Genomic DNA, 13,515 nt, shown 5'->3' with positions numbered 1-13,515 from the left:
ATGCTGTTCCCAGTGTGAAAGACTGAGAACCATCAGGGTTCTGAGAATTGGTAGATAGGGCTACCACATTCAAGAAGTAATACCACCTTCAATATTTCCACAGACTCGTATCAAACCAGGGCTACACATAAATTACATCACCAAGAGGAGCTAGGATTTCAGTCGGCAGGGTATCTCTAGCCCAGCTTTGTCACAGGTACAGGCCTGGGGCAATGGCTGCAATGCTCATTTACTGTAGTACATAGTAAAATGTCCAGTGTTAAATCAACTCTAACAGACACCCAACTTTTGTTTTACTTTTTTGACTGGCAAAAAGAGAAATGGCCAGTGTATCTTCTTTAATTTTCATTTCCCTATTTGCTTGTGTCGAAGAATTGCAAGTTTGTGACACTACAGATGCAGAATTGAAACTGAGAACATGTCATTTTATATTGGCCATTTGCACCCAGTTGTGCCTCTTCATTAGCAACCACCCTTAGATGACAGGAAAACTCAAAAAGACGAAGAACACTGACACATCAAATAAATTCACTTTGGAACACACTGGTAAGTTGTCCATGTTCATGAAAATAATACAGTGCTATCGATTCTTAAAAATACAAATGTTAAAAAGGAAAAATCCAAAGATTAAAAAAAGAATGTCAGTTTTTCAGCTGTAAGAGTTTGTTGAGATATTTGATGTCCTATCTGTACCACTCTAAAGGAGATATAAAAGAACTGATGTTGCTGTAGCATTTCCAGAAAAATACTATATTACAATAAAAGGATCATATCCATGTTTAAAATGTACTATTGTTGCTATGTGGTTAAAGTGTAAAATCTATAACTGTCTTTGTTTCTGCATATTCCCTTAACTGAAAATAGAAGAGATTTAGCAGTCGCCTTGTAATAGAAATAAGCGAGCATACTTTCTGCTGTTTCTTGCAGGTTTTTCCAAGGATGCACTGCCTTGCACATGAATTTCTGGTTCTGTGGCTTGTCATGCTGCTGAGCTTGGCAATCTGCCAGGATACATGCCGGGTACAGGACGGTAAGCCTGGAGAGCCTGGCATACCTGGGAGAGACGGCCATTCAGGACAGAAAGGCCAGAAAGGGGAAGCAGGTGAGACAATAAGACAACTGTATATACAATTTTTATAAAGAAGGTCTCTTGGGGTTTCTCTTAAAGCACTTTTCCTCAACCATACAATCAGATGATTTTTGTTTTCACCTTAAAATGAGATTGCAGCCTGAGCAAGGCCGTACATAACTGAGTATTCCACATTTAGGAAATGTAACATGCTTTTAAATATTTGCTGTGTTCTTGGCCACCTTAGAAAATAAAATGGAAAATCTTCCTTGGAAAAGAGATGCCTTGTATCAGTGGACGTTTCTGGTAAAATATGTGTTAAATAAAATACATTATAGAATTCCATTTGGTTTTTTAAAATCCCACCTGCTTTCAGCTCCCTGGTTGGATGTGGATATGAAGATAGGTGTTAAGGGGGATGGAGGAGACAGGGGATTCCCGGGATCAATGGGGCCGAAGGGGTACAGAGGGGAAAATGGGCAACAGGGCCTGCCTGGACCCCAGGGGCGCCCAGGACCAAGGGGAGACAGCAGTGGCCTCGATGGACAGCACCAATCAGCATTCTCTGTTGAGCGAACTGTGAAGGATAAACCAAACAATGGGGCACCGGTGACCTTCAACACTGTCCTCGCAGACATCAGTGGTGACTTCAACCTTAAGACCGGCTACTTTACCTGCAAGATAGCTGGAGTCTACTATTTTGTCTTCCATTCCATGTCCTCCATGGGGAACCTGTGTCTGGCTCTGAAGAGTGATGCCCTGGGCCAGGAGAGTCTGGGGTTCTGTGACGTCAACAAGAGGGGAATATCTCAGGTGCTCTCAGGAGGAGGGGTCCTCAAGCTCACCCAGGGCCAGAAGGTGTGGGTGGAGCCATTTAAGGAGGGCTCCAAACTGGCCAACCACATGACCGAAACCCAGAGCAGGTCTATTGTCTTCAATGGCTTCCTAATTTTTCCTGCTGCAGAGTAGTGAGTTGGGGCTCCAGTGTCTGTGGCCATAGAGCAGATCTAGCATCAGGGTTCCCCTCTCCATATCCTAACCGATTATACATTTTGAGCTGGAAAGGCTAAACTGATCCTAGATTAGGCTCTACATTTATAGTGTGTTTCATAGTAGGCTTGTTGCTCTAAGATCAGGATCACCCTTTATCTCATAATGGGTAAGGGTTGGATCCAAGATCAGCACTCCTGCCCTGAGATACTATATGAATATGGACCTAAGCCTTCTATACTTCAAAGCAATCAGTAATCTCTGTCTTATATCTGTCTATCTGTAAGTTTTAGAAATCATACTGACAATACTAGTGTAATTCCCAGGTTTATTTGGCTGTAACTTTTTGTAGCAAGTCTGTAACAAGTATGTACTTTCATAAAAAGTTTTTTTCTGTCCTTAGTTAAATTAGAGTACTTATGGGGGTAATATGATGCCTGATATGTGTGCTGTTATATGATGCATTAACTCAGATATTTTAAACAATCTACTACATCCCTGTGTTAACATCCCTGTCTCTACATTGTAAAAGACACTGGTTTCGTTCATGGAAAAAGTAAGCAATATTAAACAACATATTTAAATAATGCAGTCTCTCTGTAATTCTGTGTCCATTCGTTTTTTGTGTCTTTGTTTCCACAGTTATGTCAGATGTACATTTGTAATATAAAACTGACATTATGAAGATTTACTTCATCCAAATGATATTTTATTATCACACAAATCCTAGTATGGATACATTAAAAGGTGGTGTTACATAGAAAATAGCACAAATAATACATTCAGTGTTTCCATAATTGACTCAACACAAAATAATACATTTCACATTCCAGATGAGAAGTAAATTCCCACCAAAGCCTTCAGTAACTGGTAAGATGTCCTTTAGCAGCAATAGCTTTAACTAAACATTTCCCACAAATATTGATCTGTCTCTCACATTGCATGCAAGAATTTTTTTGCATTTAGAGTTTGTTATCAGGTGCTTTTATTCCATCTAAAGACTTTTGACTGTACAACTTATTCTGCTTCAGAATACTCTGGCACAGTGTAGAATTCATGCTGGATTCATTGGTTGACTCAATGTCCAGGTCCTGAGCCATCAAAGCAGCTCAGAACCATGACTCTTCTGCCATCATGTGACATGTTGTAAAGGGGTACTTCAGCCCTGGGGTTCCACAAGGTAATTCTACAAATTAACTCATGAGGGAAATTAACATTTCACAGCATTGTATATTTCTTTATAGTTATTAATGTATTCCCATTTCTGATCAGTGAAATATTTTGCTCTGTGTTACGACCCCTGTCGTATGTTTGTGTTCACATTTGTCTGCTTGTGTGTTTCATCTCTCCGGTTCATCATGTGATTGCCCGTTTCCGTCTCCGGTTACTCGGCTTGAAAAAGCTGTTGTTTGTCACCTACCAGTGGAGACAAGCTCTTCAAACTCGTGGTTGGTGGGTTGTGTATAGTGATTGCTTTGTTTGACCTCACGTATTCGACCCTATTTTTTTATTCCAATTCCCGAATAGCCCTTCGGGCTCTTTCCTTAGCCCTTTTAGTTTGACCATTTGCTCTCATTTTCGATTCCGATTGTGGCCTAGCCCCGCTCTGTTTGCAGATTGGATTTTGTGTTTGACCATTTGCTCAATCTCGACCTCGACTCTAGTTTTGCCCTCTGGTTTCCGTATAGTGCCTCTGTTAGTTAGTGTGTTCCCAGCTGGACTACAAATCCTTCCATCGGGACACAAGTTCGTCATTTTGCCTTGTTATTTTTCCTTTATTATTACAATAAATTACATTTATTTGGCAGACGCTTTTATCCAAAGTGATGTACAATAAGTGCATACTGAAGGTCACTGGAACAACTACAAAACACAGGTCCGATAAGGTACAATACTCATTATGTAACAGTTATACATAGCCATTATTTTTTAAGGTACTCTGGGTGGAGATTTAACACTCCATTGGGGTACACTATTCGGACTTCTGGTTTTCAGGATAACTGTCCGAAGTTCAGCGTTCAAAGCCGACCTGTGCCCAGTACCTTTCATAGACTAGCCAGTTTTCAGTTAGATTTGGATAGGCATATAGGGAGCGGAGTTACTGGTTAGTTTGGAGTAGGGATGCAAAGGGTCGGAATATTTCCGGTAAATTTCCGGAAATTTTGGAAGGAAAGTTAAGCTTGGGAATTTTGTGAATTCTGCACAATTTCAATATAAAAATCTTACCTTTTAATCGTGAACTTATTTGGGGGGGAATACACATTAAAAAAAGCAATACTAGGTCTTATGGCATGTTTTGGTTAAAAGGATTCCCATTTAATTGAATTGTAACCATGCACGGCATTCAGCAGCGCACTCTTCCATCACATCACTGATAATTTGCGAGCATCCCTTTAAAGGTGCAGTGTGTAGAATTTAGTGGCATCTAGCGGAATGGACTTGGCAGATATTGAATATAATATTCATAAATATGTTTTAATTAGTGTATAATCCCATGAAAATAAGAACGTTGTGTTTTCGTTACCTTAGAATGAGCCCTTTATATCTACATAGGGAGCGGGTCCTCTTCCACGGAGGCCACCATGTTGCACCACCATGTTTCTACAGTAGCCCAGAATGGACAAACGGCTCTAGAGGGGGCGCTTTTGCCTGGGTACCTTCCAAAATAGCTGTGCGTAATACCACACGTGTTGTTTACAGCGTTGTCGCCCTTTTTAGTACAGTCTGGCTTGATTGACAATCCATTTATTCAGTAGGTGAGAGCATAAGCTTTCTAACGATGTATAACATGTCTAATTTTGCTTTTATAATAGCGTTTCATTGGTCAGCATAATCAAAGGTTCACATTCACTTATGCATTCACTCTGTGGTAGCAGTAAAATACGTTGCACCTAACAAAACGTTGTTAACAATTTTTCGTAATTTCTTGAAAAATACTGTTATTATTGAGGACTTCTGGGCATAGCTAAGCCATATGTTTGCTGATAGACCTAGTTGACATCGTTTTCTGGTGTAAGACAGAAGCGGATAGAAATATATCATTGATTTACTCTGTCTCTATCTATTGAAAACAGATAAGATTTCATCATTGCTATGTAAGTATTAGGCCTACTGCTCAAAATATTTCGGTTATATACGTTATTTTTTAAATTGAGTGACTTTAAATAGGTTAGTGGTATTTTATAATGAGGATATTTCACACTGTAATGTAAGTGTTAGTTAGTAGTGTAATAGCTTTTGTGACGCATCATGTCTTTCTATGATTTATCATGCATAGCAGCTAACATTAGCTAATGTTAGCAATAAAACGCTACCACAACGCGGAACAATTAACAATCATAATCGCTATCTTACTTGTATGTTATGACCTATAGTTTTACAGACTAAATAGCTAAATACAATTTATAAATCTATCAAGGAACCTCATCACTTGACACTTCGCTACTTGATGCTGTCGTAGACGATGACATCATTTTTGGAACTTACAGGCCACCGTAGCTTTTCCTATATTGTTGGAAAGGGAGGGGTGAGGAGCGGTCGGGGGGGTATTCAGTTGGTTGCAATCGGCAACCTCACCGCTAGATGCCACTAAATTCTACACACTGCACCTTTAAATAGGAATTCAGTAAAATTACAACCCTCTGCATGCACAGTGCATTTTCCCATCACGTGTGCAGCCCACATTACTGCCAACACTACCGCACTGTCTGAGCCAAGGGACTACATGCTTTCAGGTAAGTTTTGATTATATTATTTGAGTGAATATATTTCATATTTTTTACGATATTTCAGTTAGCTGGCAGATAGTAGCCTAATGCAAAGTACACAGTTTATACCTTGTTAACAACCTTCTGCTAGCTAACTGTTACCATGTGATGTAGCTTGATTGAGCATGCTAATTGAGGAGTTTTAATTAATTTATTTCCATTCATTCATTGTAAAATATTTTATAAATTGTTCACTTTAACCCCCAAGGCCTATTCTGAATTGTTATTTCATTATGTTTTGTTTTCGTTCTGGAAAAAGGGGTTGTAACGAATATTTTTTGTTGACGAAATTAACGTCGTCTGATAAGTAGGATATTTTTATCGCTGTGAAGCGGCATGGAGACGTCGTATAAATGTTGGTAATTTTGGACAAGCAGTTAGCTTCTCTTCAAAACTTTCCATCTTTGGTCACATTGTGTGCTACTTGGCACTACTCACGGTATACTGCTCGTCACTAGAACCACAGGGTCAACTGACCCCTTGCGCAGTAAAATGGGATGTATTTTGTTAATGTTTATTCCACGTCTGTCATTCCTTGACTTTTTCTAAAAACTTGAACTTCAACTATCTATGTAAATAGAATTCTAAAACAACACTCGGAAGACTGTTTTTAGGGGGTTTTTTTTAGGTGTTAAGAAAAAAAGCATTTTTTTTTGGAAGGGGGTCATAGAGAATGTTTGCAATTATGTCTGCTTATGATATGGTAAAAGGTTTGTTTCTATCTGCATATGACATGGTAAATGCAGCCTGAGCAAATAGGGCTATATTTCCATTTTATTCCCGTTATTTCCCGTTAATTCCCAAAAATTCCCGTTAATTCCCATGGAAAGTTTCCATCCTTGAATATTCCCAGAATTTTGTAACCCTAGTTTGGAGTACATTCCCTTACACATTTCCCTTATCATACACCCTGTTATGGTTTGGCCCTAGACCGGGTCGTAACACTCTGATGTACAGAAAGTCAACAGCAATATAACTATATAAAGGCCAGTGCTCACTTCCCATATATGCTGTATATTTATAAACAAAATGCTGATCCAAATGCTCAGGAATGTATTAGAGGAACATTAAACCAAATATTTCAGCATTGTGAAATGTTGCTAAGAAATGTGTAGATATGAAACCTGCTGAAGCTGCAAATAAATGCCACGATGCGCCAAAAATGGTCCCCCACCCATTTGTTTCGTAACCCCTCAGTTCCCCATCCCAAATCTGAAACATGCATTCTCCCTTTCTCAAGACTTTATTGCCTTCGAACAGCCTGGCATTGTGAAAAACAAGTGCAGTCCATATGTAAGTTTCTTATTAATTTATTTAGCTAGTCTTAATAATTGCTAGTATTGTGTGTATTAGTTTTTGTAATGTTTTTTCAATTAAGCTATCACCCGGTAGGGTAGGCATAGGTGTAAGGATTCTCACAACATAATTGAATTGACTACATTTGTTCTTAAGTTTATGTTAAGCTTAAAAACATGACTACCACATCTGGGGAAATTAGCTTGTCTTTATTAAAGGTATAAATGAATGCTGTTGCGTTGAATAGTCATTGACAAGACGATATTTGCAGATGTAATTTTGCAAATACCTTTCAAAATATGGATGCTGCTGCCTTTCTATTGGTTCAGTATGAAAATCATGATCTGTGCAGCAACATATAACCTCTGACTTTTTCCACTGTTATTGTGCCAATGCACTTTATATGTTTATATTATGTGCTGCATTTATTTCTGGAAAGGTACTCCCATCACCAGTAGCATCGATGCCAATTATGCAACTTGTAACACAATTATGCAACTTGTCAGTCTTGTCTACCCTTGTTTATTATTAATGTATAATAATTAGGTTGCTGATGTTTCATGATTTAATGCCCTTGAGGTCTCTATCTGGAAGTTGATCTGTACCAGGGAGCATAGACAAGGTTGAATTTCCAACAGGCTAACACAATGTAGACTCACACAACTGTGTTTTATTGATGTCTTTCCGTCTCTCTGGTCCCAGCTGCTGTCATGTTCACCCATCACATTACAACCGCAACTCTTGTGGCCATGGTACTTCTGCCTGCAGTTGCCATGGAAAACTGCCCTTCTGCAGGAACCCCTGGACTTCCAGGGATTCCAGGAATTCCTGGTCGAGATGGAAGGGATGGCGAGAAGGGGGAGAAAGGAGAACCTGGTAAGAAATATCTTTAGAATTTCTTTTTTGACTCATAGGGACCTGCAGTACAGAAACCTCAATTGACTTTCATTATAAGGCAAATTGGGATGATATTGCATCCCAAGCACCAGGCCATATTTTGAGCAGATCTACGTCAAACACTTTATTTGAATTAATTTAACCCTTCAGAAACTACTAAAATCCTGCAGATTGCTGACAATTTTCAAATAAATCCATCACAAAATTATTATTTCATTATATTATTACAAATTTACTAATGTTCCACTAAAGATGTAAGGGGATCTGCAGGAGTATTTTCAATTCTAAACAGCTCAAGAAGAAGAATAAGTAAAAGAAGAAGAAGAAGAAAAATAATAATGTATGTAATGTAAAGCTCTCAATGCTTGTCAGTGAAGGGGATAACTATCCACATAGCAGCCACATTTTAAGAGAACACTCACACCACAGCTGAGGTGGAGAGGGGTGCTATACAATTAAAAATGTAATCATTTGGCAGACACTTTAAGCCAAAGCAGCTTACAAAAAGGCATTTCACATGGTGTGCATCAAACACCACTAATTTACAAACATGCCACCACAAAGTGCCATCATTAAGCTGTATGCCTCAAGATTTGTCAGATAAAAGGACAGAAGTTTTTTTAAATAGAAACCCTGAAGTGCAGTCTGAATAGGTGCGTTATAGTGAGCCAATTATGCTGAGGGATAAGAGAGCATTGGGTTGTGAATTTTGATAGGAGACCAGCCACTAAGTGTTTGAATCTCCCTCCCCTCTCCGCTCTCTCTGTCTTCACAGGTCTACCACTGAAACCAGGGCTCGTGGCACAGAAAGGACAGAAAGGAGAGCATGGCCCACCAGGACCCCCTGGGAAGATTGGGCGAAGCGGGGCCAAGGGTGTGCAGGGCTTCCCTGGCCTAGAGGGGCTCATGGGAGACAAGGGCATGGTAGGGGTCCACAAACTGGAGCTCCAGTCTGCCTTCAGTGTCACCCGCCGAACCAAGGCCCACCCCATCCCAAGAAGCCCTGTGCGCTTCACTAATGTCATCACAAACCTCAACAACCACTACAATGTCGACACAGGCAAGTTTGTCTGCCACATCCCTGGCACATATTATTTTGTCTACCACGCATCTTCAGAGGCATCCCTATGCGTCTCTCTCGTCCGGGACGGCCAGAATCTAGCCAGCTTCTGCGACCATGTGACCTCCAACCTCAACCAAGTGAGCTCTGGAGGACTGACGGTCAATCTGAACAAAGATCAGGCAGTCTGGCTGGAGACCAACGACCACAAAGGCATGATTGGGGTGGATGGCAAGCAGAGCGTTTTTTCAGGGTTCCTGCTCTACCCATACTGAGACAGTGAGTGCCAAAGCTAGATCCTGACTAAAATGTACATTAGTATGAGAGTAATTTTGCACTGAATATATGTGAAAATAGATCTTTCTTTTAGAATTGTCAGCAATCTCCAGGAATTATCCTTAGGCCAGTATCTGACTCGGGTCTCGGCTGTACCTCTTTTCAGTGTGCATCACCTGCCATCAGCATTATTACTAAAGGGAAAAGTGCTCAGATACTTAAATAAAATGGACATTTCACAGGTCTAAAAGTGAATAAGAACTTTTGACTGCCCAATGCTAGCCACGATTTAAAGCTGACATGATAGGATTTAAATTTGATTGTTTTTTTCCACACTGATGGCACCCTTTCCTTCTTGCTATTAAATTGCATATTTAGCTACATTTCATGTGTGTTTGTTGAGCATAAACAACCTTCAGGTTAAAAAAATTGTCCATCAGAATTTAAATGCTGCATATTATTAAATGATTACAGTAGAATAAACTTGGATTTTGAATAAATAAATCAGTACTTTTAAACTTCAGTGCATTAGTCTTTTTGACTCATTTCACCATTGTTTCTTTTATCACTGAAATGGCTTTCTAATGGCAAAATGAACAAGATGCCATACCCACTACAGTAATGACAGGACAATTTTCTTGATATAGCATCAATGTATTCAGGGATACAATAATAAAATAATAATAGCAGTAGCAGTACATTGCAATACAGTAGTAATATTTTAATGCACCACTTTCAAAGAGTGCACTCACGATGTACATGTCATTACAATATACAGAGTGGAAGTTTGAAGTGGCAAAGTTAAGTGAATTATTCCTCACACTTCTCTTCTCTCCCAGCCTTACTAACAATGATACATACAGTGGAGGCCAAAAGTTACATACACCTAGACTAAAGATATTCAAACTTAGTTTTTCACAACTCTGCACAGTTCACGTTACCATACATTTATTTTGGCAAGTCAATTATGGCATCTACTTTGTTCACATCAGAGGTAATTTTAAAACAATCGGTTAGAGACAGATTAATTTCAGCTTTAATTCATTATATCAGAAATCCAGTGGGTCAAAAATTAACATACAGTCTGGAAGATTCCAGAAATTGATGTATTGACTTTTTAGAAGCTTCTGATTGGCCAATTGTCATAATTAGGAGTTAATTAGGAGTTAAGGGGCTACCTTTAGGGCCACTGCCTTTTTGCCTTTGATACCAAGGGAAAATCCAAGAAACTCAACCTCAGAAAAAAAATGTGGACCTCCGTGTGTGCAGTTCCTCCTCAGGAACAATTTCCAAACAACCGAAGGTACCACGAGCATCTGTACAAACAATTGTATGCAAATATAAAAATCTTGGGACCACACAGACACTGCATCGTTCAGGAAGGAGACACAAATTTACTCCCAGGGCTAAACAAACTCTGGTCCAAAAGGTTCAACTGAACCCCAAGACAACAACAAAGGAAATGGTGAAGGAGTTGGAGGCATCAAGTACCAAAGTATCTACATCCACCATTAAGAGGATCCTACATCGCCATGGCCTGAAAGGCTGTTACGCAAAGAAGAAGCCCCTACTCCATGACTGGCATAAAAAAGCCAGAATGAAGTTTGCAGGTGATCATCAGGACGAAGACCTAGCCTTTTGATTGGCCACCCCTCACATACAGTACACTTTCATTTATTTGTCATTCAAAGTCAAGGAAAATTTTTTGAATCCATGCCTATGTTTTTCTTTAATCTACAATGTGTGTTACCATGCATGTATGTGTATGCATGTATGTGTATGCCTACATTTATATATGAATTCCTATTATCACTATTACTATTATAGCTCATGACAGACACAGTACAAAAATATGTGATATCTGATGAAAAACATTTTCAACGTAACACATACAAGCCACTATCTATACGTTATTATTTAAAATCTAGGCCTGACATTAAAAGTATTGATACCAAAATTGTGCCAAGTTACATAAAATAATATTTGCTATCTTAGCTCACACACATTAAACAAGCTGTATTCCATAGCAATGCTGCCCAATGTTTCCTAAATTCGTTCAAGTAATTTGGCCCTGTGTTTTCGTTATCATACCATCCTAACACAATGTTCTCATTCTAACTTTGTGTCACATCTAAATGTCTAATAACAGAAATTGCCTCATGCATGGCATTTACTCTACATGACTGTATGAACCTGCTGGTTAATACCTACAGAAAGGATATTCCTCCAGAAAGGATATGTTTATACTTCCTTGTCAAGTTCATTTTACAAAATGTACGAGTCTTTGTATATTTACAATTTCAAATAAACACTGATTGTACAATAAATACTGTACATACATAGATACACACATATACACAATACTTCAGTATCCCCATGGGGACATTTCTCTTGCAGCATGTGACATTCACATTTATAAACAGACATTTATATATACCAATACACATACAATCATTCTCACAACAAAAAGGGGGGGGGGCATAAATACAGATATAAATTGCACACATTGAGGCATATTACATAAATATAGAATCTTACAAATGGTTACAAATGTCACTTATGTTTGCTTCATTAATGCACTGTATGCTTCTACACACAGGGCCAAATTACTTGTTACAACTTGTTTAATGTGAGTGAGCTAAGATATCCAATATTGTTTCATGTAACTTGGCACAGTTTTGATATCAATACTTTTAATGGCAGGCCTAGATTTGAAGTAATGAATTATAGATAGTGCTTTGTATGTGTTACTGAAGCAACACCTCAAGACATCAGCTATAAAGTTCAAAATTGGTTGCAACTGGGTCTTTCAGCAGGATAATGATCCGAAGCATACCTCCAAAGTTGTAACAAAATGGGTTAAAGACAACAAAGTGAAAGTATTAGAGTATTGGAATCCCATAGAAAATTTGTGGACTGAACTGAAAAAGAAAAGTATTGTGAGTAGCTTGTGGAAGGATACCCCAAGCGTTTGATTCAAGTTACGCAATTAAAAGGCAATTCCACCAAATACTAACAAAGTGTATGTAAACATTTGACTCATTGAAAATCTGACATAGTACATAAAAGCTTAAATAAATCAGTCTCTTAGCTATTATTTTAAAATGACCTAATACATTACATACCCTAATTGACTTAACACAGGAAACGTATGGCAACATGGAATGTGTGGAGTCGTGAAAAATTGAATTTGAATGTCTTTAGCCTAGATGTATGTAAACCTTTGGCCTCAATTGTAGTTGCAGATCTCTTTGCATTGAATTCTGCATTTTAAGTGGACGTCTTGTATCCATATCCAAAGCTCCGTGGTTTAAAATGGGTTCATCATGTCCATAATCTGTAATGCTGACAGACAACCTTAAAGGAAGTGGGTACATCTTGTGGATCAAAAAGTGGAACTGAATCTTAACTGCAATAATTTGTCACAGTTCTTCCCAATATTAAAATAAATTTCACATGCATTTATCCCCTTAAGTATCACCCCATTTTTTAAACAAAAGCCTGAACATAACATACCCAAAATAAAATGGTTACTATTCTTGAACCCTTTTGACTACAGGCATAATCTTAGTCTCTTCTAAAAGGTAACCCTTGGGAGTTTGTTTTTCAAGAGAATTACTCTAAATATTACTGAAATAGAGGGTAATAGAATTTGAAACACAGTGGAAGTGGAAGTTCTCTCATCTAAAAGTTTTTTTTTTATTTTTAAAGTGGATACAGATGTTTGTGGCTGTGTCTGATGGGCTTAGAAACACAATGTAGCAACAGTCACAGCCACAACACTGGACAAATCCAAGTTCAAATCTTACGACAATACCACCAAAAATGTGCATTAGGCACAGTTTTTTCTGAGCTATGTTTTTCTTGGCATGTTTCCAAAAAGGCCATTTGGAGACTCCAAAATGACACTTGGTAACCAAGTTATATTTATGGGTCATTACACAAAATTATATATATTGTATGCTAAATGCTTATGAAAGAAGTATGCTTAAAAGTAGCTGGCTTTCCCACTGCCGGTCACTCTCCCCTCCCTCTCAATCTCCTTCTCCCGACCCTGTTCTACCTCCCTCTCCTGTCAACCTCTGGCAACAGCAGGTCTGTAAGATTGTAGAAAACAAATACATTAGCTATCTAGTTTACTAATCCATTGATTGAGGTCT

At 38.6% G+C, this 13,515-nt stretch overlaps 2 protein-coding genes across 2 annotated transcripts; both read left to right on the top strand.

Annotated features, from left to right (window-relative positions):
* The first annotated feature begins 388 nt into the window (after nucleotides 1-388).
* c1qa (complement component 1, q subcomponent, A chain) lies at nucleotides 389-2,646 on the top strand. Its single transcript, XM_064352100.1, has 3 exons — nucleotides 389-546; nucleotides 928-1,102; nucleotides 1,446-2,646. Exons 2-3 carry the CDS (start codon nucleotides 940-942, stop codon nucleotides 2,036-2,038), a joined length of 756 nt encoding a protein of 251 aa, XP_064208170.1. The 5' UTR covers nucleotides 389-546; nucleotides 928-939; the 3' UTR covers nucleotides 2,039-2,646.
* A 3,128-nt stretch (nucleotides 2,647-5,774) lies between these two features.
* On the top strand, nucleotides 5,775-9,878 carry c1qc (complement component 1, q subcomponent, C chain). The gene is made up of 4 exons (XM_064352094.1): nucleotides 5,775-5,793; nucleotides 7,067-7,119; nucleotides 7,825-7,998; nucleotides 8,795-9,878. Exons 3-4 carry the CDS (start codon nucleotides 7,833-7,835, stop codon nucleotides 9,352-9,354), a joined length of 726 nt encoding a protein of 241 aa, XP_064208164.1. The 5' UTR covers nucleotides 5,775-5,793; nucleotides 7,067-7,119; nucleotides 7,825-7,832; the 3' UTR covers nucleotides 9,355-9,878.
* The last annotated feature ends 3,637 nt before the right edge of the window (nucleotides 9,879-13,515 follow it).

This window comes from Anguilla rostrata, chromosome 9, assembly GCF_018555375.3.
Source record: "Anguilla rostrata isolate EN2019 chromosome 9, ASM1855537v3, whole genome shotgun sequence".
Taxonomy (NCBI): Eukaryota; Metazoa; Chordata; class Actinopteri; order Anguilliformes; family Anguillidae; genus Anguilla; species Anguilla rostrata.
The sequence above is the reverse complement of the archived record's forward strand: the minus strand, read 5'-3'. Positions and strand labels throughout refer to the sequence as shown.

Coding starts and splice junctions, on each gene's coding strand:
- c1qa (XM_064352100.1), top strand. CDS start 940: ATGCACTGCCTTGCACATGAATTTCTGGTTCTGTGGCTTGTCATGCTG. Junction 1,103..1,445: donor AGGCCAGAAAGGGGAAGCAG/GTGAGACAATAA, acceptor ACCTGCTTTCAG/CTCCCTGGTTGGATGTGGAT.
- c1qc (XM_064352094.1), top strand. CDS start 7,833: ATGTTCACCCATCACATTACAACCGCAACTCTTGTGGCCATGGTACTT. Junction 7,999..8,794: donor GGGGGAGAAAGGAGAACCTG/GTAAGAAATATC, acceptor CTGTCTTCACAG/GTCTACCACTGAAACCAGGG.